General features: G+C 42.5%; 2 protein-coding genes and 2 long non-coding RNA genes across 11 annotated transcripts in view; 2 read left to right on the top strand and 2 right to left on the bottom strand.

The window, feature by feature from the left end:
- LATS2 (large tumor suppressor kinase 2) overlaps window positions 1-8,339 on the top strand; it is a 55,472-nt gene extending 47,133 nt beyond the window's left edge. For both annotated transcript variants that reach the window (XM_083498872.1, XM_083498873.1), the window contains exons 6-8: window positions 1,204-1,386; window positions 2,013-2,119; window positions 5,302-8,339. In XM_083498872.1, coding sequence (XP_083354998.1) covers window positions 1,204-1,386; window positions 2,013-2,119; window positions 5,302-5,796 — 785 coding nt within the window. In that variant the 3' untranslated portion in view covers window positions 5,797-8,339. The remainder of the gene's footprint in view (window positions 1-1,203; window positions 1,387-2,012; window positions 2,120-5,301) is intronic.
- On the bottom strand, window positions 305-3,803 carry LOC310704942. 2 transcript variants are annotated; one of them, XR_014525103.1, is made up of 2 exons: window positions 3,592-3,803; window positions 305-1,302 (listed from the first exon to the last, which is right to left on the bottom strand). It is a non-coding gene; the product is annotated as an uncharacterized lncRNA (long non-coding RNA). The 2 variants fall into 2 exon arrangements; XR_014525104.1 differs by having other exon boundaries at window positions 3,567-3,803.
- LOC310704935 lies at window positions 5,571-21,527 on the bottom strand. Of its 6 annotated transcripts, XR_014525086.1 has the most exons (7): window positions 21,272-21,527; window positions 19,083-19,176; window positions 17,699-17,847; window positions 12,475-12,612; window positions 9,706-9,798; window positions 8,884-8,983; window positions 5,571-5,704 (listed from the first exon to the last, which is right to left on the bottom strand). It is a non-coding gene; the product is annotated as an uncharacterized lncRNA (long non-coding RNA). The 6 variants fall into 6 exon arrangements; XR_014525085.1 differs by lacking the exon at window positions 12,475-12,612; XR_014525088.1 differs by lacking the exon at window positions 17,699-17,847 and having other exon boundaries at window positions 21,272-21,501.
- A 30-nt stretch (window positions 21,528-21,557) lies between these two features.
- XPO4 (exportin 4) overlaps window positions 21,558-23,903 on the top strand; it is a 63,709-nt gene continuing 61,363 nt past the window's right edge. The window contains exon 1 of the mRNA XM_083498870.1: window positions 21,558-21,794. Coding sequence (XP_083354996.1) covers window positions 21,717-21,794 — 78 coding nt within the window. The 5' untranslated portion in view covers window positions 21,558-21,716. The remainder of the gene's footprint in view (window positions 21,795-23,903) is intronic.

Here is a 23,903-nt window from a genome sequence, read left to right on the forward strand (position 1 = left end):
AGGTGATGTCACCCATTTGTCCTAAGAGGCAGCTCCAAAGATAAGGGGCAATAAGGGAGACAGAGCAGAGGCTGGAGGAGTGACGGTCATGGGCAAGGGATGCATGGGGGATATAAGAGCAGAGATAAGGGCAGGCAAGGCTAAGGAGAGCTTTAAAGGGGAAGACAAGGAATTTGTACTGGACCAGGAGCAGAAAGAGAAAAAAGTGAATGACTCTGGTGGCAGATTTTTGGATGGAGATGAGGGGGCCAAGGTGTGACTGTGTAAAATCAGAGAGATGGTAGCAGTAGCCGACGCCAGCCTATTTACAAACACAGGTGTTTTTAATAAATGCACAATAGACATATGAGCCACATAGCATATAGGGCTCCTCCAGACAACCTGTTCATTGGGCATTCATCTTAGAATACAGAAGGCATTCAGCTAAATGTTCCCATCAGTTCAAATAATACTGCTAGCACAATGGGATTTTCCCGCCCACCGCCTCCTTCCCTCGCACTTGTCCTACCCTGCAAAACCTGCACTGAAATGTTGAGCCAGCAGAACAGAATTGGGGGCCATGGAGAGAGGAGAGGAAAGGTTTCGTTGCACAAGGAGAAAATCCTGCGCTGACAGAACCAGTGACTTGGTGCTACATGGAATACAACATTGTCCAGTCTCTATTGAGCATTCATTCCAGTTTGTTTGTGAGGAAGTTAAATGGCAATGAGCATTCATCCTGATTTACTTGGTTGGTGGTTTTCCTGTTTTTCAGATGTTCATCTTACACTTTTCACGACGTTTCCCTGTTACTTTTTAAATTGCAAAGAGTCTAGTTCGTTGTTGTTTTAAGGGGATTTGTTGCAGCAGGGCAACAGAGCGCTATAGTCTGCTTTAATTGAAGAAAAATACTGACAACTCAGAGGTGAATGTAGTCACCGTTTGCGGCTGCTTCTGAGTCCCCAGAGCCACAAACATTTTTATCTTTGAGTAAGCAGCTACCTTTTGTCTCCTGAACCTTTTTTAAACACACTATTCATTTCTAAGATGCCACATGTTAGGGGAAGGGATGAAATGCAAACAAAAATTGCAACCCAAATTTAATTGCAAAGCTTGCAGTTCAGAGAAAAACATCTGAAAAAATCGCGCTTGTTTTGTTTCTTGGGAGAGCTTTTGTTGATCTTTCCATGTAATTTCCTATTTTCTTTTCCCATCTGTTGAAAGGGAGCCACATCAGGCAGGACAGCATGGAGCCAAGTGACCTTTGGGATGATGTGTCCAACTGCAGATGTGGAGACAGGTTGAAGACTTTGGAGCAGAGAGCTAAAAAGCAACATCAGAGGTGTTTGGCCCATTCATTAGTTGGAACACCCAATTATATTGCACCTGAAGTTCTCCTTCGTAAAGGTAGGTGGTTTATTTGTTTCACATGTTTCTAGCTCACCCTTCATCACAAGCGCTTAGTATTCTATACTGCAGTGCAGTCAAACCTTGGATCTTGAACGCCTCCGTTTTGGAACATTTTGGCTCCCGGACGACAAAAACCCGGAAGCAAATGCTTCGGTTTTCTAACGTTTTTTTCGGAAGCCAAATGTCCAACTCGGCTTCCGTTTGAATGTAGGAACTCCTGCAGCCATGCCTTGGTTGTCGAACATTTCGGAAGCTTCCAGAACGGATTACGTTCGACAACCAAGGTTTGACTGTATATACGTTTTATACAAAAAGTTCAGGCATCTCAGTACAGAATTCCATATTCTCTGAGGCTTGCTATAATCTTCATAGTGCAGTGAATAAAATACTCTTGAGCACTTTTGAATATGCACTTTGCTTTCAGAGGCAGGATCAAGGTCAGCCATCACAAGGCACATAAAGCAGATTTTTCAATAGTTTAGGTTTTTGGCCACAGTTCATTCTTCTCAGATGAAGTTACGAACCTATAAGTGGCGAGGTTATTGATAAAATTGAAAATAAAATCTGACTTGCGTCTTTGAAAACACAGCAGATAACACATTGTTTTCCTGATTGCCTTTCAGGATACACTCAGCTATGTGACTGGTGGAGTGTTGGTGTGATTCTCTTTGAGATGTTGGTTGGGCAGCCTCCGTTTCTGGCTGCCTCTCCCACAGAAACCCAGCTGAAGGTAAATTCACTCCCAGTTAATATTCTTAAAAATTAATGGTGTAGCTCTGTGGGGGTCCCCCCCTTTTTCTCAATTTTCTTCAAATAATAAATCAATCCAATTTGGGTAAGGCATGGGTGTCATTATTTATTTGTGAATACAGTGGTACCTCGCAAGACGAATGCCTCGCAAGACAAAAAACTCGCTAGACGAAAGGTTTTTCCGTTTTCGATTTGCCTCGCAAGACGAATTTCCCCTATGGGCTTGCTTCGCAAGACGAAAATGTCTCGCGACTTTGTTTTCTTTGTCTAAAAACAAAGACATGTTTTGTTTATAAAGTTAATTTATTTTCCCTTCAATTTTTGAACTGCTCTTTACAGTATGTGTGGCTTTAAAGAGCAGTTAATAAACTGTTGTTGTACCAAATTTGGCTTTGTTTGGACTTTTTTTGACCATAGGAACGCATTAATTGATTTTCAATGCATTCCTATGGGATTTCGTGCTTCGCAAGACGAAAAATTCGCTAGACGACAAAAATTGCGGAACGAATTAATTTCGTCTTGCGGGGCACCACTGTATTATATATATATATATATATATATATATATATATATATATATATATATATATATAGGGCAGTTTACAGACGTATCCTCAAAATCATCTAAAACTAAATTTAAAAATAATATAACAACCAAGGATAGGTTTAAAAACAACACGGAATGAACACCTAAGCCAGGCCTCCCCAAACTCGGCCCTCCAGATGTTTCGGGACTACAACTCCCATCATCCCTAGCTAACAGGACCAGGGGTCAGGGATGATGAGAATTGTAGTCCCAAAACACCTGGAGGGCCAAGTTTGGGGAGGCCTGACGTAAGCAAAGGCCTTTATATAGAATCGTAGAATCACAGAGTTGGAAGGGACCACAAAGGTCTTCTACTCCTGCCTCCTGCAATGCAGAAATATTTTGCTCCACATGGGGCTCAAACCCGTGATCCTGAGATCAAGAGTCTCATGCTTTCCTGACTGAGCTGTCCACAACATGAGATGAGCCTGCTGGATCGAGCCAATGGCCCATCTAGTACTAATTATCTTTTGTACAAAATGAGGCCATGGGCTGCTCTAGACAATAAGCATGTTTATTGCATGCAATAAGCATGCATTCGTCCTGATTTGCTTGCACAAAGCTTTCCGGGAGGTTAGAATGTGCCCAGTCTTTATTGTGCATTTGATTTATTTAAATCCTTTCTGTACCAGTTTATACGTCAACAAAAATCTTAAACCTATTTTAAAGACATCAAGTAGAACATTCCAGAGTATCAAAACCAAAACGTTACAGGTTAACTTCATGCTGCTTTAAACATGTACTTTGCACTTGATTTAAAAGATATTACTAATAAAAATCAGAGAAATACAACTCTTCATGCTCAGCATAGTTGGCAGCTGAACAAAATAACTGAAATATACCCTTAGCAATCTTCTACATACAGACCTCGTATGTGTGGTGTGGTGTGAGCCAGTGTGGTGTAGTGGTTAAGAGCGGTAGTCACGTAATCTGGGGAACCGGGTTCGCGTCTCCGCTCCTCCACATGCAGCTGCTGGGTGACCTTGGGCTAGTCACACTTCTCTGAAGTCTCTCAGCCCCACTCACCTCACAGAGTGTTTGTTCTGGGGGAGGAAGGGAAAGGAGAATGTTAGCCACTTTGAGACTCCTGAAGGGGAGTGATAAAGCAGGATATCAAATCTAAACAACTCCTCCTCCTCCTCCTCTTCTTCTCAGGCATCCCTACACCAACCCTAGAAGATAACACAGCTAATCCCTAATGAAACGTTTTTCACAAAGAGAACTTCCAGCTTACCAAAAATAATCTAGCAGCATTAAGCACAACTTCAACCAATTCATTCACCCACCTCCACCTAGGGTAATACACTATTATACAAACAGTACAAATCTGGAGTGACGGTTGGATGGCTCCTTGTATGCCTCCTTCCAGCAACTCCTGCAGCCAAACTGGTGCCAAAAGTATTGCTCTGCTTTCCTTTGGACCACGCCAGCGAGGCTGAGAGAGGGGCATCCCAGGACCTCCACACTGCCCAGGCTGGCGCCCTGGAGAGGTTGCTTCAGTGCCGTAAACGCAGTGGTTTGCCTTCACTCCACTGGCTTTTGAGTTGGATAGATGCCCACAACATTACTCCCTCCCTATCTTGGTTGTCGAACATTTCGGAAGCCTCCCTATCTCCCACTCAGGTATGGCTTTACTGACTTACTCTATACCGGTTCAGTCTGGTATTAAGCAGTTTTGAAACACAGAACAGCACAGTGCCACTCTCCTCTTCCTCTGGAATTGGCAAACATGTCCTGGCTAGCAGGGCAACCAGGAACAGGTTGGGCAGATTGGTGGAGGATGTTCTACAAAGAGGTTACATGGCAATGAGCATTCAACCGGAGTTACTTGCATAGCAGTTATCTTGTCCATACATTTTACCACCATTTTCCTAATTGCAAAAAGTCTGGGGTGTGTGTTTTTTAGCGGATTTGTTGTGCCAGGCAACAGAGCAATTTAACCCACTTTAATTGCACAAAACTAAACTTCTAGTATGCTCTAGAATGCCGCCTGAAAAATATTGACAATCTGAAGCTGACCGATGATACAGTTTGAAGGAATTTGCCATGGATGGAAAGGCCCTTTATCAGTCATAAAATCAAATCTATAGGACAACAGTAATACTATAAAAAAAGCCATAGATATCCAAAATTCCTAACAGAGCCAGTACTAAAAATCATTACTAGAATGATTAGATTGTATTTCTAATATAAGTTCATTTTAGGCTTCTCTGTAAATAACATTGATCACATTTCCTTCTAAATTAAATGAATTTGTTAAATAATTAGCTACTTCGTATTGTCACTCTTTAGCATCTAACCAAGTGGTATCCATATGTAGATATCAGTGATTTAAGAGTTCTTGAGGGGGTGGGTGGAATCTTTGGGGAATTTACCTCAGAACACGTTTTGTAGCTTGAGGATACTTCTGGAGTGAGGCTCAGGTGGCCTCAGTGGCGTGTAGCTTCAACTGGTGGCCCAGTTGTGCCTCTATCTGGACCAGGATAGCCTAACTTCTGTCCTGTTTTATGTCTAGAAGGCTTGCCTTTCAGGAGGAATGCTACTGGATGCTAACCATCTATATTCACTTCTCTTCAGGTGATAAATTGGGAGAACACACTGCACATCCCGTCCCAGATCAAGCTGAGCCCCGAAGCAAGTGACCTTATCACAAAACTGTGCTGTGCTGCCGAAGAGAGGCTCGGGAGAAATGGAGCAGACGACCTCAAGGTTCACCCTTTCTTTGACTCCATGGACTTCTCCACGGATATCCGCAGGCAGGCAGCTCCCTACGTCCCAAAGATCAGCCATCCAATGGACACCTCGAATTTTGATCCCGTTGAGGAAGAAGGCCCTTGGGATGACGCTAGTGAGGACAGCACCAGGGCATGGGACCCGCAGACTTCCTCCAGCGGCAAACACACGGAACATGCCTTCTATGAGTTCACTTTCCGAAGGTTCTTTGACGACAATGGATACCCGTTCAGATACCCGAAGCCTTCTGGAATAGAAGTGAGCCAGTCAGAGAATTCTGATACAGAAAGCAAAGATGGGCTGGATCAGGCAGGAGCCTGTCAACCCGTATATGTGTAAAGTATTGTACAGAGTTCTACAAAATTAACCCATTTATCCATAACTTCCGTCTGAGCCTGCAGTTAGAAAGACTTGCAGACCGGGTCCTAAATGCAAGCTGGTTTTGAGTTTAGGCTATTTAGGACTGTAAATAGCTATGTTAATGAGTGCACTTGAAATCCAGATTTTCAGCATCGATTTCCACGGACAGGCGTGTTCTTAAGCCAAGTTTTCCTTCTGGGTCAGCGTTGCCCACTCTGAGCATTTACAAGCTTCCACAGTGTTGTGCTGTTTTATTTTATTTTCAAGTGAGCAGAGAGCACTTATTTTTGTTTATAGCAGGGTTCTGTTTATCCTACTAAATTATAGGGATTAATTCAGACAAATCATGCTGCTGTTCTTTTCTACATTCTTTTTTTAAAAAAAATGTCCATCGCACTTATGTCACATTTTTAGGAAAATAAGTAAGACTGAAGAACGTGTGATTAACGGTCTCTGTGCAATAATGTTTTAATAAGAGAAGAAAAAGTCTGCTGTCCTACATTTACCAGTGCCATTTTTATTCACACCATAATAATCTATATGAACTTTCAGTATCCTGACATCATTTTTGAAGCTGCTTTATTTCCCTTTTTTATTTTAATTTAGTGTAATCAAAGTGTGAGCAAGTGGTAATCGAAGAGTGGTTTCAGTGACTGGATTTGTGTAGAATGTTGCATGGAGCTGTGATTATGTTGTTTCTTCTGTTTTGAAATGACCTATTTCTTGCCATTCACAGGCAGGTCCTGTGCGTGTACTTGTACTGAGGATCTCAGCGACCCTTGGGACTTGTGTGCTGATTATTGTGTGGATGGTTTTGACTCTTTATTATGACTGTGTGTTCTGTATAAACAAATTACAAAGCTCTAATTCAGGTTAGGGGTTGGTGGTGTGTACAGGGGAAGAGAGAGAGAGAGAGGTTAGTAGCAGTTGATTATCTTGTTTCTTAAAATTCCTCCCAAAGATGGGTAACTAGCAAAACAGTTGCTTTGGAAATAAATTTGTGGCCAAAATCTAACTGTTTGATGGCCCACTCACCTACCACATGGTATGCAGTGTTCAGTTGTTTGAAACTTGCCATATAGTATTCATTTATCTTATCATTAAGTGTCTATATGGGGGGAAATATATAGAGGAGAATTCTTTGTGCCTTAAATTTGATTGGTGGGCCTTACTTCCTTATCCTTAAAACTGATAGGACTCTTCAGAGCAGTAATGTTAAAGGTAATTCAGTGACAATGCCTTTCTTTCTGGGATATGTTGAATCTATGGAGCTGCCTTTATACCAAGTTGTTTCCTCAACACCCTAGCCAGTTTCGTCTCCTCTGGCAGACAGTCTCTCAGGCAGAATTCTTCCAAGCCCAGTTAACCTGAGACCATTTCACTGGGAGGCGCTGGGGATTTAACGTGGAACTATATACATGCAAAACATATATTTTGCCATTGAGATGTAGACCCTCCCCAGGTGCATCATTTTCTTTGTTGCGGCTATATCTTATGGTGGAAAACCGATCTACAGTATATATAGCAATCCCCGAAACCATAGATACACATTGGCCTCTCTAGCTGCTTCTCTGTGATCACTTGGAGGACCAGAAATGGCTTACATGATGAAAGCGTGCAGTCCTTTATCAACATCACATTGAGGCAACAATGGCTGGCACTTCCAGAGCTGCCAGGAATTGTGAACTCTTCTTTCCTATTTAAATAGGCCTATTCTAACCATGTATACACAGAAATGAATATATTTGGGGCAGCAGCCTTAGTTGTCTTAAGTGACGTTCCCAAATGCAGGCCCCGATTATACCTGGTCTGTTATATTGTTATATATCTATGATGGACTATACTAACCCTGCATCTCTATCAAAATGCAAGCGTACGTTAAAATATTTTCTTAAAATTGTTTAAAATGATGCATTTTATTAGTTATGTTAACATAAGGATTATTCAAAATGATAATGGAATACTAAAAATAAGTAAGCCATAAATATCTTCATTTATATTATATATATCTAAATCAGATTAGTTTAACAGTCCTATTTTAAAATAATTCATTGCAATAACATTTGAGGGCAATATTCCACTGTGTTCTTGCTTTTTATGTTAAGCTTTTGAATCTGAAGCTGCATTTCCCCCACTCCCATGTTATTCCAAATATTCTTCCTTAACATTTTAGCCTATCATATCCTACCCATTGTCTAGATATCTAAAGCAACAGCACCTGTAAATCCATCAGGCTAAACTAAACAAAATGATTGTGTATTTGTTTACATTTGTATGAAAGGAGTGTTCTGAGGTATGCAGTGCTTGTGTTGTGGCAGTTTATGAAAGATTTCAGTATTACTACTTTTTATATAATAATGCCATGTTTTTTTATATATATTTACAACTATCTGACATTCTTTCATGTGGTAGGTTCTTCCTCAGGAACTCAGTTTAACTGTTATTTATTTATCATTTGCCTTTCGAAAGCTTCCGCTGGCACAATTTATTATTATTATTAAAAAAAAAATACCGAATCAAAATCACAGGCTGTATCTTGTGTGTGTTCTTTTAGCTTATTATAGTGGTTCTTAATTAGCGAGGTACTGCAAATGCCCTTTTTTTGAAAGCCAATCCATGGACCTGCTACTTTTGCGACACTGTAATTCATTTTACTAGCAAACCAGAGGTTAAACTAACCTTTTCCAGCCCCGGGAGGAGCTCAGGGAGTGTTAATGCAACACACCTACACACTGCAGCTGACACACTAACGTGTTGCGACACACAGTTTGGAAAGCTCTGCCATACATGCCGATTAGCTCACAACAATTTTGCTTCCTTAAATATCCCTACGTCTGTCCCTTGTAGACCCTGGCGATTATTCTTCGCACAGAAGCTCACGTAAGCGGGTGTTTGCAAACCTAGCGTGAGAATTGCCAAAAAACCCACATCACCTAAAGTGAAGTTCAAAGCTGAATTGGGTAGTTTCTCCTCAGGCAAATGGATTTAAAGGAATTTCATAGGAAGTCAAAAGAGTTTTGATCAGATTTATGAATTTTGAGTAAGACAGGGGATCAATATACTTACTTCCTTGTGGTCACCATATGGAATCACAGAACTGCAGAGTGAAAGGGGTCCTGCGGGGTCATCTAGTCCAACCCCCCGCAGTGCAGGAGTCTTTTATTGCCTGAAATATAAATATGAAGCAAATATGGAGGTTCCTCTTCAGGTGAAGCAACTGACAAAAATGTGAAGGACTTTCAATAAGGACTTTCAAAATCAGCAGGACTTTCAATAAGACTATTGTAGTTTTTGTGGGAGCAGGGAAGGGTGTTTTGCCGGATTTTGCAAAAACCCAATCTGGTGTTGACGTCTATAACTAAATTGAATTTAACAGTAGTAATTGCAGCTTCACAGCACTTGCCAAAGTGGAAGGAGTTCTGAAAGACGATACTGGAACACTACTAATCTTTTCCCAATTACATGCGCAGAAAACAGCAGAACTCACCGATAGGCAACACATGAAGATTGTTGCAAAGCATCCCAAATTATTACTATTGTATAATTATAAGGTTATTGTATAACCTTAGAAGGGACACGGCTGTCAATGCACTACTTACCTGTGAGTCATCTTAGGTCCATCCCCAGATGTTCAGGAAGGCTCCCTAAACCTCTGGAGAGCCTTTTGTGGGTGGTGGAGTTAGGGGCTGGGTGGCTGCAGGGGAGAGGAAGTAACAGAAAGTTTTCCTTCCACAAAGCTCCTTATCCACACAATCCCATACATGTCTCCTCAGAAGCAAGTCCCATTGAGTTCTACGAGTCTGGCTCCCAGCTCAATTGCAGCCTTACGGTGCAATTTCAACCATGTTTACTCAGCAGCAAGTCCTATTAAATTTACTTGGGGCTTACTTCCAGGTAAGTGGTGCTAGGGTTGTGGCCTAAGTTAATTCATCTTGCGATCCAAGCCATTGTTTTCGTACAAAGCAAAAACAGACCTGTATGCTTAAAATAATAACAGAAAAATGCAATGTTATTGGCAGATCATCAAACATGTAATTCCAAACATACTTTTACAGAATTTCTCCTTGCAGGCAATAATAGATTTAGACATGCATATGACATAAATAGCAAATGCTAAATTCTATGGGGGGTGGAACTCGGAATGTTTTTTCTGGCAGAGAAATGTGTTAAAGCAGTGAATGGTGGCATGTGGTGGAAAGGATTCTGGGTTTGTTCACTGGCAAGATTTCCGCCATCTGCCTTATACACCATTTTCCTAATTAAGAGTGAGCAGAAGAAAATGTTACATTTTCAGAATTAGCCTGTTAAAATATATTCAGAGTCTGAGGGTTTGCAAATGAGGCAAACAAAAGTATTATTTTAACAATAAGTGTGCTGCTTCTTTAACATATACATGCATAAACTCAAAAAAGCAGCCTGTGAAGCTGCTTTCTGCTGAGTCAGACCACTGGTCTGCCTAGCACTGTCAACACTGACCAGCAGCAGCTCTCTAGATCACTCACTGCCTTACCGAGATATACTGGGAATTGAAACTGGCATCACCTGCATGCAGCATCCCTGGCATCTCCAGGTAAGGACTAGGAAAGATGCTTTCTGAAACCACTACCCGTCACTGTTGACAGTACACAGCCTGGTGAACCAATGGTTTGACCGTATAATGCAGCTCAAAGTAGCTTACATCGGGTATAGGCAAACTCAGCCCTCCAGGTGTTTTGGGACTACAACTCCCATCATCCCTAGCTAACAGGACCAGTGGTCAGGGATGATGGGAGTTGTAGTCCCAAAACATCTGGAGGGCCGAGTTTGCCTATGCCTGGCTTACATCATAAAAATGCAGCAAAATATCATAATGATTGAAAAGCACATTGTCTAAAAAATACTGGAGAAAGCTTTTCACAAAAGTGAGCGGAAAGTAAGCCAACAAGTGGCTATCAGTCATGACAAAATGTTGCACTATGGTGGAGGAAAACCCATTCAGAGTGCCTGCCAGCCATGCACCACTTGCAGATCTCTACATGTAGATGCATTGCAGCAAAAGAGTTGAATCGGGATGCTCGGCATAAATTCCGCTCCCTGCCCCGATTTACCATGCAGGTAGCTCTCTTGAGGCACACAGCACTGTTGCCTATAGTTTTTTTATCAGTTCAAAACTTAGTTTATAATCTAGGAAACAATAACCAAAGAGTGTGCACTATCAATCCAAACCGTCAAAGCACATTCATGCACGTTCTCCAGTACCTGCTTGTAAATTCTGTTTTCCAAGACTTGAAATAGCATGGCAATTCCCTTCATGCCACCATTCCCCACCCCACCCACCGAACAGACTGGATGTTGCTGGCAATCCTTCTATCTCTGGTTGGCACAGATCAGACTCTTTAATTAAAAAACTGAGAAGACACTGTTTTTCAGAACAGCAGCAGAATCGACATATTGGACACTCCTGCTGGGGTACTGGGCATTTGCAGTGCATTTTGTGGGTGCCAAATAATGGATTGATTTTCATAGCAGGGAATTCTGTCGTTGCCACGTAATCTGTGCTAATCCTCTATTATTGTTCCATTTTTCTTTTTTACCATACTTAGTCTTAAATATCACGCAGTCTGAATTTATGGTCAAGCTAAAATGCCTGCCATGAGAGCTCCTACTGGCTCATGCAAAACACACAAAAGTCTCTCAAGAATCATACTAAATAATTCCCGTAGCAATCGCAAAACTAAAGCAACAATCAGGATGCCCAAATATGACTCCCGCATTGTGGGCAACCCTTAATCTAGGCTCGTGACTCATTGAACCAAATGAAGTTCACCAGCTAGCTTGTTGAACCTAGTGCACAAATTGTGGGGAACGGGGAGGTAATAAAGCTTATTGTGAAAGCTACAAGTCTCATCCCCTGAAACACAGACTGTCAAAGGAAGAGGGGCTGGGTCCCCTTTGACTTCTACTTCCCTGTTCTTTGATCACAGTAATAGGGTTTTCATTTCTCTTCTGTGTGGTTCCTAGTGGCTCTTTGAGTTGGATTCCCAGCTAACTCTCTCTTTGTCATTCACTTGCTGGAGTTCTTGCCTTGAAGCCTTGATCCTTCCGGAGGTGCTTTAAATACATAGTTAGGATGTGGCATAATACTAATATGAAGTACAATGCCTTCTTTTACCAATAGATGGAATGTATGGCCAAACCTGGCGTGCTTTGGTCCATGGGCTCACAAAGACTCAAAACACAACTAAACCACAACGACCAAACCAAGATAAAAGCAGGGAGGCTACAGAAGGCCACAAACAGAGGTAGCAAGCCAAATCATGTTCTTCAGGGGCCATCACAAAAGGAAGTACCACTACCTTGCGATTCAAACAAAGGTCAAGCCTCGGGAGTGCTTGACAATCCCCCCGTTTTTGTGGAATTGGAAAATAGATCTGACCCACAGAATCAGCTGAGCACCTAGATTTAAAACATGGGGTTTAGAACACTCTCCAGCTGGAGAGAACCCCCAGCAGAGTTGAAAACACTTTCAGAGTTAACCTGCAGCATAGCCTGGAATATAGGTTGTTCAACCTTTTTGCATAGCCTGTTTACTCTGTCTTAAAGCACTTGCCCCACCCTCTCCCTCTCTAGCAATGAACAGACCACACACTGTTAAGTAAGTTTAAAATATTTACTCACTAAATTCAAAGGTGTGGTTCATGTGTTGCCCCACACAGCAGCAAGGAGAAGCCAGGTAGATTACTCTTGGGTGCAAAATTCACAATATAGTTTCAAACATGCTGTCTGAACTTTGAGTCTGTTCTGGTGGGTTACATGCTGAGAAGAGAGTGAGACAAAGGAAGAGAAACAGAATCACATCCTCCCTCACAGAGGTAAGGGGGCATGATCACCTGAGTCTAGAAACAAACCTCTCTGGTCTTAACCCCTTCACGCCCTTACACTTAATTGTGTTTGACTGCAATTTCCCAGTTCTTACAATCCCAGACAGACCACAAACACAGAACACTGAGTGGACCCAGCTTATATATGGCCAAAGAACTGCATTCTGCTTTATGGCTCACAAGCTTTGTAGGCCTTACATAAGTCATAACTAGCTTCCTCCAACCCCCAGGCTCTGAAGGTTAAAACTCCATGGTGCTATTGGCTGTTGTACAAATCCTACAGAATGAATAAGATGTTCTAGGTGGATAATTGTCAGCATTTGGAACGACCCATGAAGCCGCGTTGATTGTGTGAGGTGCGGTACTATGGGCTGAGCACCATGACTTATATGTGTATAATGATGACTATAAATGTATTTCGCTATACAATTTAAAGTTATGGTTGGAAAGAGCCATCTAGTGGTACAGGAAAGGCATGTGCTACGTGTAAGTAGCATGAAGCCCTGTGATACCACTTCAGCAAACATGGCTTCCCCCGAATAATCCTGGGAACTATAGCTTGTCAAGTTTGGTCTACAGAGTGTTTTAACAATCAATTCTTCTTCCAAATAACTGTAACTCTGTGAGGGGAACAGGGATCTCCTAACAACTTCACAGGACCTTATTATCATTATCACATTTATTTTTTTGCCACGGACTACTAAAGATTTTTTTTTTAATGAAAAATTGGATTTGAAAAACTTATAATAATGTTTCCTGCTTTAAAAATAAAACAAAAGCCCATTAAATTAATATTACATGTCTTCCCTGAAGGCTGGTTTTATTAGCTATCAGAATGAACAGAATGGTTTATGGTGTGCTGATAGGATGAAGTGAGACTGTTCGACTGCAAAATAATAATAATATGTAACTAGTTACACCAGACTGTTATCTTTCTATGTTCTAACACTGGGGCTAGTAACTTTCTGTTTCTCTAGGATTGCATTCATACCCTCCAACATCTTGAACCCCCAAACCAGGAAGCGTGTCTTGCTGCCTGTGCTCCCTCACGAGTCACACGACCTGCATGAGATCACGGAGCCCAAAAGATGCCCTTTTTCACCGCCGTGTTCACACAGCAACCGAAAATGCCCTCTTTGGGGTGCCACCCAGAAAAAATGTGCTTTTTGGGGGTGGAAGTGTTGTTGTTTTTCTGGACAGGATCTTGGTGTGAAATCATGTGAGATCTCATGGCACACAAAATGGCTGCCATGCTCTCCCACGAGATGTCTATTTTTTTCCTGTGACACTTACAGAGTATGTGCATTTCCTTGCCGGGAGGGGGGGGGAGGATACATTGGGAGCTGTGTGCAGGGCTGAAGTCTGTGGTAGGCAGGGTCAGAGCCAAAAAGTGTGTACAGTCACACACTTTATGGCACTCCCTTCTATCTCATATCTTTTTCTTTTTTCTACCTCCTGCAAGCTATATGGAGAGGGACAGATTGCTCTTGCCAAAGATCTGAATGAGGGCCACATAAAATTCCACCACCAAGGTCCACATGAACTTATTGGGCCACAGGCTGCCCACTCCATTCGTAAGACAACAGACGTTAGCTCTGACCTTTCTGTTAGTTCGCCTTGTGCTACTCCTCATAGGCTAAAAACTAATCTTGCTATGCATGCTTTACAGCAATCAGAAGATTATCTGTGCATCAACATGGATAATCTTCTGGTTGCTCTAGTATGCATGGCCAGATTAATTGTTCATCTATGAGGAGTATGAACCTAAATTCTATTTTGGGTTGAAAACACATGGAATAAATCATATGGGCATGCAGCAAATGAATAATACGGATTTTCATTGCAACCATGCCAATTTTGAGAAATGGCCTGGTATGTTGCTCTGCAATCAGCCTGTAAACTATTACACAGATTTCTTTGTTTGTTTGAAATATTTATATTTCACCCTTCATTAAAATTTGTTCCAGAGTGGTTTACATAATGAAAAGACTATGCTGTAGCTTAGTCAGCAGTGAGATTTTAGTGATAAGCTCCCATAGCAGGCACCATTCAGGTCACTGTGTTATGATGGTTCTATATCATAAGCCTGTTATAAAGCTAAATAATACTATGCAGATTGTGCATCCATTTATTTATTTATTTATTTATTTATTTATTTATAAACTGCACTTTCATCTAGAATATATTGAGGTGGTATACAGACTCAAAACACACTATTACAATGAAAACAATTTTAAAAAATCAAACACACCAATAGGAGCCATTTGGCAGAGAATTCCAGATATGAAAGGCGTGTCTGAATTAGTTTTTTAGAAGGCATCTGAAAAGAAGCAGGGATGACTCCTGCTGAACTACTGTTTGCAAGGAGTTCCGCAGGGCAAGGCCAGCAACATTAAGGGCTCAGACCCTGGTAAAGGTCAGCTGAGGCTCAGGGGCAAGTGCTAACATCGTCCCATGAGAAGACCTCAGCAACTGAGTCTTGACACACATACAGTACTAGGTATTATTGTTCTTCGGTCGTTTCCAATTCTGTCCTGTGCGGAATATCAGTTTAGTGGAGAAACATCTTATTAATGTGTACCTTTTGCCCATCTCTCTTTGTTGTTGATTATTGCATACATGTATAAGGGATATAATTTATTATTTTATGTGAATGAAGAATTCAAATGCTGTATGACTGTGAAGAAAAGTTATTTCTGATTTTAGAAGTGTCTGTCAGTTTGCATTTTTTTGGTGAAGAAAGTATTGATCTGATGTGTAGAGAGCTCTTTCCTATTCTAATTGATTCAAGAGGGTTCTGGAAGCTTCTCTGTGTGATACAACTAGTGCAAGACGGAGGTTTCTAACTGTGGAGTTCGTACAGAGCCCCCAGTCGTTTCACAGACTATTGACCTGTACACCACTACTTTATTCTTCCGCTGCCACCAATTTTGTGGAAAAAACTCAGGGTTCCCTGGTGATGTATTGAGTCTCAGTCAGGTAGAGTTAACAATGAAGATTAAAGTTTATTTCAAACACAAACAAGTTTTAAAATATATTTGAAACGCTATCACTCTATTCCCTCTCAGTCTTGTCCCTGTCTCTAACTCACCCTGACTCCTCTATCTCTCCCCCCCAAAAGAACCAACTGAACTGTCAAAACCTCTAGGCTGAGCCTCAAAATCAGGTAGGCTCCACCTTCAGGCTTTCTTATTGGTCAACCTAGTAACCCCTTCTCTCCCCCAATACAAATGTATCCCCAAAGAATGGACAAACGCCACACTAACTGACAAGGAATTCTCTATTTTGCCTAAAAAACAGGCAGAAGGTTCCTGATGTTTGGGTTATTCCTTCGGAGAAGCCGAACAGCTGGTTTGGACTGCATCTGTTATCTCTTTCACTCAAGGTCATGCTGACTATAATAATAGTGTGGTGTTCTGTACATAGTACACTTATAGTGTTAAGGTTTTAATCTTATTGTTAAGTTCTTGTAAGTTTAGGTTAATTCTGCTGCAAATTGATTTATTATGGACAGTGCCAATCCTGAATGTATTGGATTTGTGACCATTATGCTCATTTACCTTCAGCAGCAATAGTAAATTCTGGTATATGAAATATAGTTGCCTCTGGTCTATTTTGGGGGGAGTCTTGCAACATGTTTCAAGTTTTTACTCTGCTAACTATACGTTGGAGTTCTGTCATAGATCAATATGAGTAGAATTTATAACAACGTCATTCCCATTGAGTCTAGTGGGACTTACTCCCAGGTAAGTGTTATAGGATTGGAATCTAAAAGGATCATCTTTAATGATCTTCTAGCTATTAAAGTACCACTGAGCTGTAATATTTTATCTAGTGCTTAAGATGGAGGAAAATAATCCTGCCTATGTGCAACTAAAAGGATATTAGTGACTCAATCATATCCATATAATAAATTTAAAGCACTTTAACAGTCCTGATTCTCCTAAAGAATTATGGGGACTGCAGTTTATTAACTGTGCTGGGAACTGTAGCTCTGTGAGGGGGGCGGTCTCCTAATAACTTTCAGCACCCTTACCAAACCATAGTTCCCATAATTCTTTGGTGAAAGCTATGACTGTTAAGTGACACAGGAGTGCTTTTAATATATGGTGTGGCAGGCTGGTTTTCGCTAAAGTGTTAGGACCTGATCTGTCAGAAAGATTAGATTAATGATGTACATTCAACAGTGAACACTTTGTCCAATACTATTAAAAAGATCCTTAAAAGGACTCTCTCAAAAGAACATAAACACACACTGTGTTCCTGAGGAACAAAGTGAAGACAGTATATGAAATACACAAATGCATCCAACTCATCTTTTAAAGCAGTGTCATGCCACTTTAAACAGCATGGGCTTCCTCCAACGAATTGTGGGAGTTGTGATTTGTTGGTGCTGAGAGTTCTCAGGAGACCCTATTCCCCTCCCAGAACTATAATAACCACGACAAGACGGTTTGAACATTATTACACAGATCCTGACCCAACTGCACTGGCTTCCAGGTAGTTTCCGGGCCAAATTCAAAGTGCTGATTTTGACTTTTAAATGCTTAAACGGCTCAGGACCTCAAAGGTCCACTTCTTTCCATACGAACCTGTCTGGACCTTGAGCTCCTTGAGATCCTTCTTCGTGTGCCTCCTCCACGAGAGGTCCAGAAGGTGTTAATGTTGTGAGCCACTCCATCTTAGGTTCCCGTTGTACAGATGTGCAAATAAACCATATATCATCAAGACAACACAGCCTCCACTGTCTCCTTCACTCCAAGGAAACCAAACTCTGGGAAAGCAACCTGGAACCCCCTGGGATCTCACACCGCTCAGAGATTGGGGTGGCATGCGGCAATATACACTTCTGCCTGAGTCTTAGTGGTTGCAAACAGCATTTGAAATAGCATGATTGTAAACATCCATCCTGGAATGACTGAATGAATAAACAACAGTTAGGGTGTGGGGATAAATGGTTATGCAGGAGTTGGGGCACCATGGCTGGGTGTTATTGGACCACAATTTGAATAATTCCTGACCTTTGGCCATGCTTGATGAGGCTGATGGAAGTTGGAGTAGCATTTGTAGGGTCACATATCCCACACCTGGGTTAAAAACCTATTGCCTTGTAGCATGGCCCTGATCCTGGGGGGTTTTTTTGTTGGGGGGCAGTTATGCAGAAATAGTTCTACAAAGATAAAATTAACGTTATGTTGCTGCAGCCAGTAGAATAACATATTAACTCGTTTTAATAAGCACATTTCGTAAACAAAGACTTTGTTAGAACCAAAGGAAGCTCAGAAACCATGCATCCATACAAGCAGAGCCATTAATTAACTAAGGGTTTGTCTGCTAGCAAAGACAAGGGTGCCCTTTATATATATTATAACACTGTTTTTCAGGGAGCCTCTCTGCTGCAGCTGGCATTTAGCCAACTGCAAAGCATGAAGGACACTTCTCATTTGAGAATAAAGGATGCAGTATATGCGGGTGACATTCTACATTATTTGGCATATCCGTACAATTAATCATCACACAATTAAAAGATTTCATTCTAGCCGTGGGCCAATGGTTTGTAGAGCAAGTGGTTTATTTAATAATAGCCTCTGCTCCAATACTAGCATGTTTTACATGCAGAAAGCCCCAGGTTAAAAGCCCTGCCATCTCCAGGTAGGGCTTGGAAAGATGATGCTCAGAAGCTCAGTTCAACTGGAACTCTACACATGCCCCAAGACCATGTTTAGATTGACTTTTCTTTAGCAATGAGTGTTGTGTCCCTACAATGGAACTGGAGAAAGCTTGGTAGTTCAATCTAAGCTTTGTTCCATCAGGGAAGCTCCAGTACTTCCTATCCAATCCCCAGGTGTGGTCTAACCAAGGCAAAATAGAGTGGTACTATTACTTCCATTGATCGGGACAGTATACTTGTTGCTGCAGGCTGAAACAGCATTAACTTATTTGCTGCTGCATCACACTGTTGACTCATGTTAAGTTTGTAGTCAGTAGATCCCTAGATTCTTTTCACATGTACTACTGGCAAGGCAGGTGTCCCCCGTATTATATTGGTGCAGCTGGTTCTTCTTGCCTAAGTGTAGAACCTTACATTTATCCTTAATGAATTTCATTCTGCTAGTTTCACTTTGGGCCCAGTTCTCCAATTTGATAGGTCATTTTGAATCTCAATTCTGTCTTCTGTCGCGTTGGCTACCCCTCCCAGTTTGGTGTCATCTGCAAATTTGATGAGCATCCCTTCAATACCTAAATCCAAGTCATTTGTAAAGATGTTGAACAATGGGCCCAGGACACCTCACTTTTCACTTTTTTCCAGGACGACGAGGAATCATTAACAAGCACTCTTTGGGTTCGGTCAGTCAACCAGCTACAAATCCAACTTTCAGTTACCTCATCCAGCCCACATGTTACCAGTTTCCTCACATGTGGGACTTTGTCAAAAGCCTTACTGAAATCAAGATACACCAGGTCTGCACTATTCCGCTGATCCACCAGGCTTGTAGCTCTATCAAAAGAGAAAGAGAGAGAGAGAGAGAGAGAGAGAGAGAAATTTGTCGGGCATGACTTGTTTTTGAAAAATTCATACTGAATCTTAGTAATCACTGCATTCTTTTCTAACTGTCCACAGGACCTTTCCTGGTATCCACATCTGTCCAATATTATTATAAGAATTTCTTATGAAATATCACATTTTTATGTATTTCCACCCAAACCAGCTTTTATCCAAATTGAGAAAAATAACAACCTAGCTGCATGTTAAACTGGTAATATCATTGAATTGTAGAGTTGGAAGGGACCCCCAGGGCCATCCAGTCCAACCCCCTGCAATGCAACATGGGGCTCAAACCCACAACCCTGAGATTAAGAGTGTAGTGTCATAGTTCCATTTCTCACTGTATCATATTCACTATGCTTAATTTCTGTATGGTTCTATTTTAGTGACTATTAATCTATATGGACAAAGGGGAAGTGTAATGAGATTATAATTAGCTGTAGAAATTTTAACCTTCAGCCTTATCTTCAGGAGTTGCAGGTGGCGGAGTAATGCAGTTTGCTTACAGTTCTCACTTAAAAATTTATCTGTATCAGCTCTCAGTAAGTATCTGGAAAATTTGTTCTTGCTCCCCTCCTCTTACCATTACCCCCTTTTTTTACTAAACAAGTGAATTCTGTGTTATTCCAAGCAACTAAACAATTTTTGATTGTATGCTGCCATAGTATACTATAAGCTTAATGCTAGAAATTTGGAACAATTTATTATAATCTATTTTGCCTAGGAGTCTTAAAATGTATAGGGCAAGATCCAAAGGAGCCAAGGACTGAAACCCCACTTGCAACATAGCACAATTAAAGGACTTTCAAAAACGGTTTCTAATATTTGCTCCTGAAAGAAAAATAAAGCCATAGCATTCCCTGAAGTAGCTCTTCAGATCCCACTATAGTTATTAAACTTACGTGTGAAGAGTAGCTATGGTGGAACAAAGTATGATTCCCTATGAGTGAAGATCTAAAGTGCAATGAATCCATAAGATTTAAGTATACAGTATGTTGCAAATTCAGTTTTTGGTATGGACCTATGTGAAACGTGCAGCATCAGTTTCAAAAAACAAATCATGGGTGAACCTTTTTTGGCTAGGTGGGCCAGATCTTTAATCCCCCACCATGCAGCTCTGGCTCTGCTCAGCACTGGCATATAGTCCCTGACTGATTCCTCTGAGGGAATGTGACTCTCAACAAAAAGCAGACTGCCCACTCGTTTATTGTTCAGGTTGAAAACAAGTTTAGTGCATACAAGCACACATTTGTGAAGCTGCATGTTTTGTATCATCAATTTTTTAGGTGCAGCATGGGGTCTTATTTCTGTATGTGAGTGGCCATATATGCATGGGAAGATTAGCCTATTATTGTGTGAAGTACAAGAGAGACAGCTGCATTTGCTAAATACAGACATAAGAGGCCAGTTCAAACTATTTGTCCATCTGTATTGTCTTGTATGAAAGGTAGTGAGTCTCCATGGTCTCAAGCATACGTTTCCCCCATTATCAGATTATTTTTAAAACTGTAATTCCAGAGACTGAACCTGGGGCAAAGCAACAGCTCCATCTCTACAGTCCCCCCTTCCCATTTAAAAAAATGAACTTTGCACAGAAGAACAGAGTATCTCCAATTCCGTCAGGGCCAGTGACTTTGATAGTGAATGACATGTACAAGTTCAGCAAGTGCATCTACTGAATTGCTGCCTATTACAAAAGCAAGCAAAAAAAGTTCAAAATCTGGGCTCTGTGAAACTGCTTTACTCATCAATAAATAACAATAAAAAGTGATGCTCTCAGGGCTAAATAGGAGCTGCTAGTATACTAGCCCGACTTTATTCTCCGTGCGCACTTGCAAGGACTCCCATTGCTTACTTTACTTTTTCTGTAAACCCTGAGGTGCCAAAACGCCAAAATAGTCCAGGATCGTTTCCGCCGCTTTTGAGCCTACTTGGAAAGCGCGCGCACCACCCTTTGACGTGGAAACCAAGTACCTCCCGGGCTGCGCTTACTCTGCACGTGCTCAAAGGCGCTTTCCCCCGTGTTCACGGTTACACACAAACACACCTTTCGTCCGCATGCATGCTGAGCTGCGGCGGGGCAAGCTCGACCCAGAGCCGGAGCCTCGCTCAGGGGACTTTCGGGGTCTGCGCTACTTTTGCGCTTAAGAAGGCAACGAACCGCGGCACCCGAATGGCTGAGGTGATTCTCAGGGGGCATCTTCGTACCCCACCCCCAACTCCCTCGACCAGGGCAGCGACTGTCCAGCTTTTCCTCATGGCCGTTTTGGCGCGGGAGACACCCCCCCCCCGTGGGCACACGCGCGCGCCTCCGCAACCCCCCTGGCAGGGGCGGGCAGCGCCGCCCGACTGAGGCTCCGCTCCGCGAGGCTCTCCCGGCGCTGCCCGCTCGCCCCTCCCTCCCCTCTCTCCTTCCGCGCCCGCGCCGGGGATTGGCTGGGCGGCCGCCTCGTCCCAGAATGCAGTGCATGGCGCGTCATTGAAGAGAGACCATGATGGCGGCGGCCGCGGCGGCGGGGGGAGCCCCCGAGGTGATCGCCCAGCTGGAGAACGCGGCCAAAGTGCTGATGGTGAGGGCGGCGCGGCGGCGGGCGGAGCGGGCAGGCTGGGCGGCCGAGGGCGCGGCGGGGAGCGGGGCGGCCCCTCCGCCCCCCAGTTGATCCCTCTGGGCGGGGGAGACGCCGCGAGTGCCCCTTCTTCTTCCCTGGGCTCCCTTGTAGGTTCCTTCCTCGCAGAGGGACTCCGCGGGGCTGCGCCTCCTTCCGCACGGTGCCGCGGAAATCTCGCCTCTGCCCTCTTTTTCCCTCCGAAGCTGCAGCCCCGTGCGCGCTGGCTAGGGGAGCAAGTCCCGTGGACCCCCCCCCCCTCCGCGAGGGAGGACTTGCTCCCCAGCAAACGGGCGTAGGATGGGGCTGCTAGTACCTCTCTGCTTTGGGGCCCCTTCTCCCTCCACAACCCTTTCGCCTTTTATCATTGCTTCGGGCTCCAGCTCCTTTCTGCACCATCATAGCCTCTGCTTCCCAAATCCTCTCCATTTCACTCCTGTACCCACGTGCTCAGATCCTTGATATCGGCTGCTCCACCACTCTTTGCTCTGCTCCTGCTGCGCATCTGCTACAATCAGTATAAAATGATATTTTCCTTCCCTTTTTTTGAATGCTCCCACACACACACACCCCCGCCGCCTCTGTCCCTGCAAGCCAACCTTCATGTGTCTGGGTTACATAAATCTTAAGATGCTTGTTCCATTTGCTTGTTCTTAACAGTCAAGGCACCTGGAAAATCTGGGCTTGAATAGCAAAACCTTTCCACCTATTAGTATTGCCTGTGCAAAGAGAAAACTGTTCCTTCAATCAGTGTTTAAAAGCTTTGTGTGAAACAAGGCAGTCAGAGTCACTTTGTCAGTCTGTTGTTAGCATTGAAGCCATCAATGCCCCCACCTCCACCCAAGTACATTTGTTTACTCCTGTAGAATTTTGATGGTTTGGGCTTTGTGGGATTGTGACCATTAATTTTTTTAACATTTTGTGTGTGTGTGGAAAGTGCTTTGCAGTGTAACTTGTTGCATCTTCTGCACACACACCCGAAACACTTGCAACCAGCCTTGTATTTCATAGGTTTCCTGGTAGCCATAGGTGCCCAGGAATGCCATAGATGCATGTGAGTTGACTGAATAGCCCACTTGGTTTCTGTGCCTGACTCTGAAGATGCCAGAGCTGCTTAGAAATGCAAAGGGCTAGCAGAAAAGTGCCGGTTCTCTCCTTCCAGGAGCATAGCTAGATCCTTAAAAGGACTTATACCCATGACACACGTTGGTGTATGTTAATTTATTTGTTTAGATGAAATCTTAGGCAAACTTTGAGGGGAGGGGGAGAGAAACTACTTTGTAAGAATTTTCTTAAAGTTGATGTTTAAATACAGGAGGAAGGCACAGGAGGTATGGGGTCCTGTGCAAATGGTACACACTACCTGTGCTTTAACATCTCCATCATTTCTGTGGCCGTCTGCTTTATAGAAGTCTTTTTTAAAAACAACAACCAAGCCTTTCAATAGGTTTCCATGTAGGCCTTTAAGGATGAGTCTTGTCCTCATGAGCAGCCATGAAAATGCAGGCCTTATAGCAGGCTGCTAAAATTTGTTTTGCAGGCTAGTAACTTTTCTGTGATTATTGACAAAGCAATAAAATACTAGAGAAATAGATAAATCGGTCAGCTAAAAGTATCCTCCAACCAAAAAACTATACCATAATAATATTGCCAAAATGTCAAAAAGTTATTGCTTATTCTCCCAAAATACAAGAAGGTGAGTCATTGGTATTCCACTATACAAGTGGGAAACTGAATTGGCAATTAATATTTGCTCGTAGTCTTCTACGTGAGCAGTTTTTATGTAAGCATAAGTTTACCACACAAGCATCACACAATCTGCCGTACTACCCTGCAAGCAGTAGATATTGGGCAATTGCTTAACAATTATACATTAATGTATAGCATGGATGAAAACCTTACCTAGTATGTGTGTGTTTTGCCTCCTGTTCTTTCTTTAAACAGGCTGGTATGTCTGTGGTTATCTTTCCTGCTCCTCATTACAACTCTTTGAGGTAGATTAGGCTCCCATTGGATCTAGGGTGTAGAATGTGGATGTATGCGTTAATCTGATTTTAGTTTATAGTTGACTTT

The sequence above is a fragment of the Podarcis liolepis genome (genome assembly GCF_965112155.1).
Source record: "Podarcis liolepis genome assembly, chromosome: 4".
In the NCBI taxonomy this organism is placed as follows: Eukaryota; Metazoa; Chordata; class Lepidosauria; order Squamata; family Lacertidae; genus Podarcis; species Podarcis liolepis.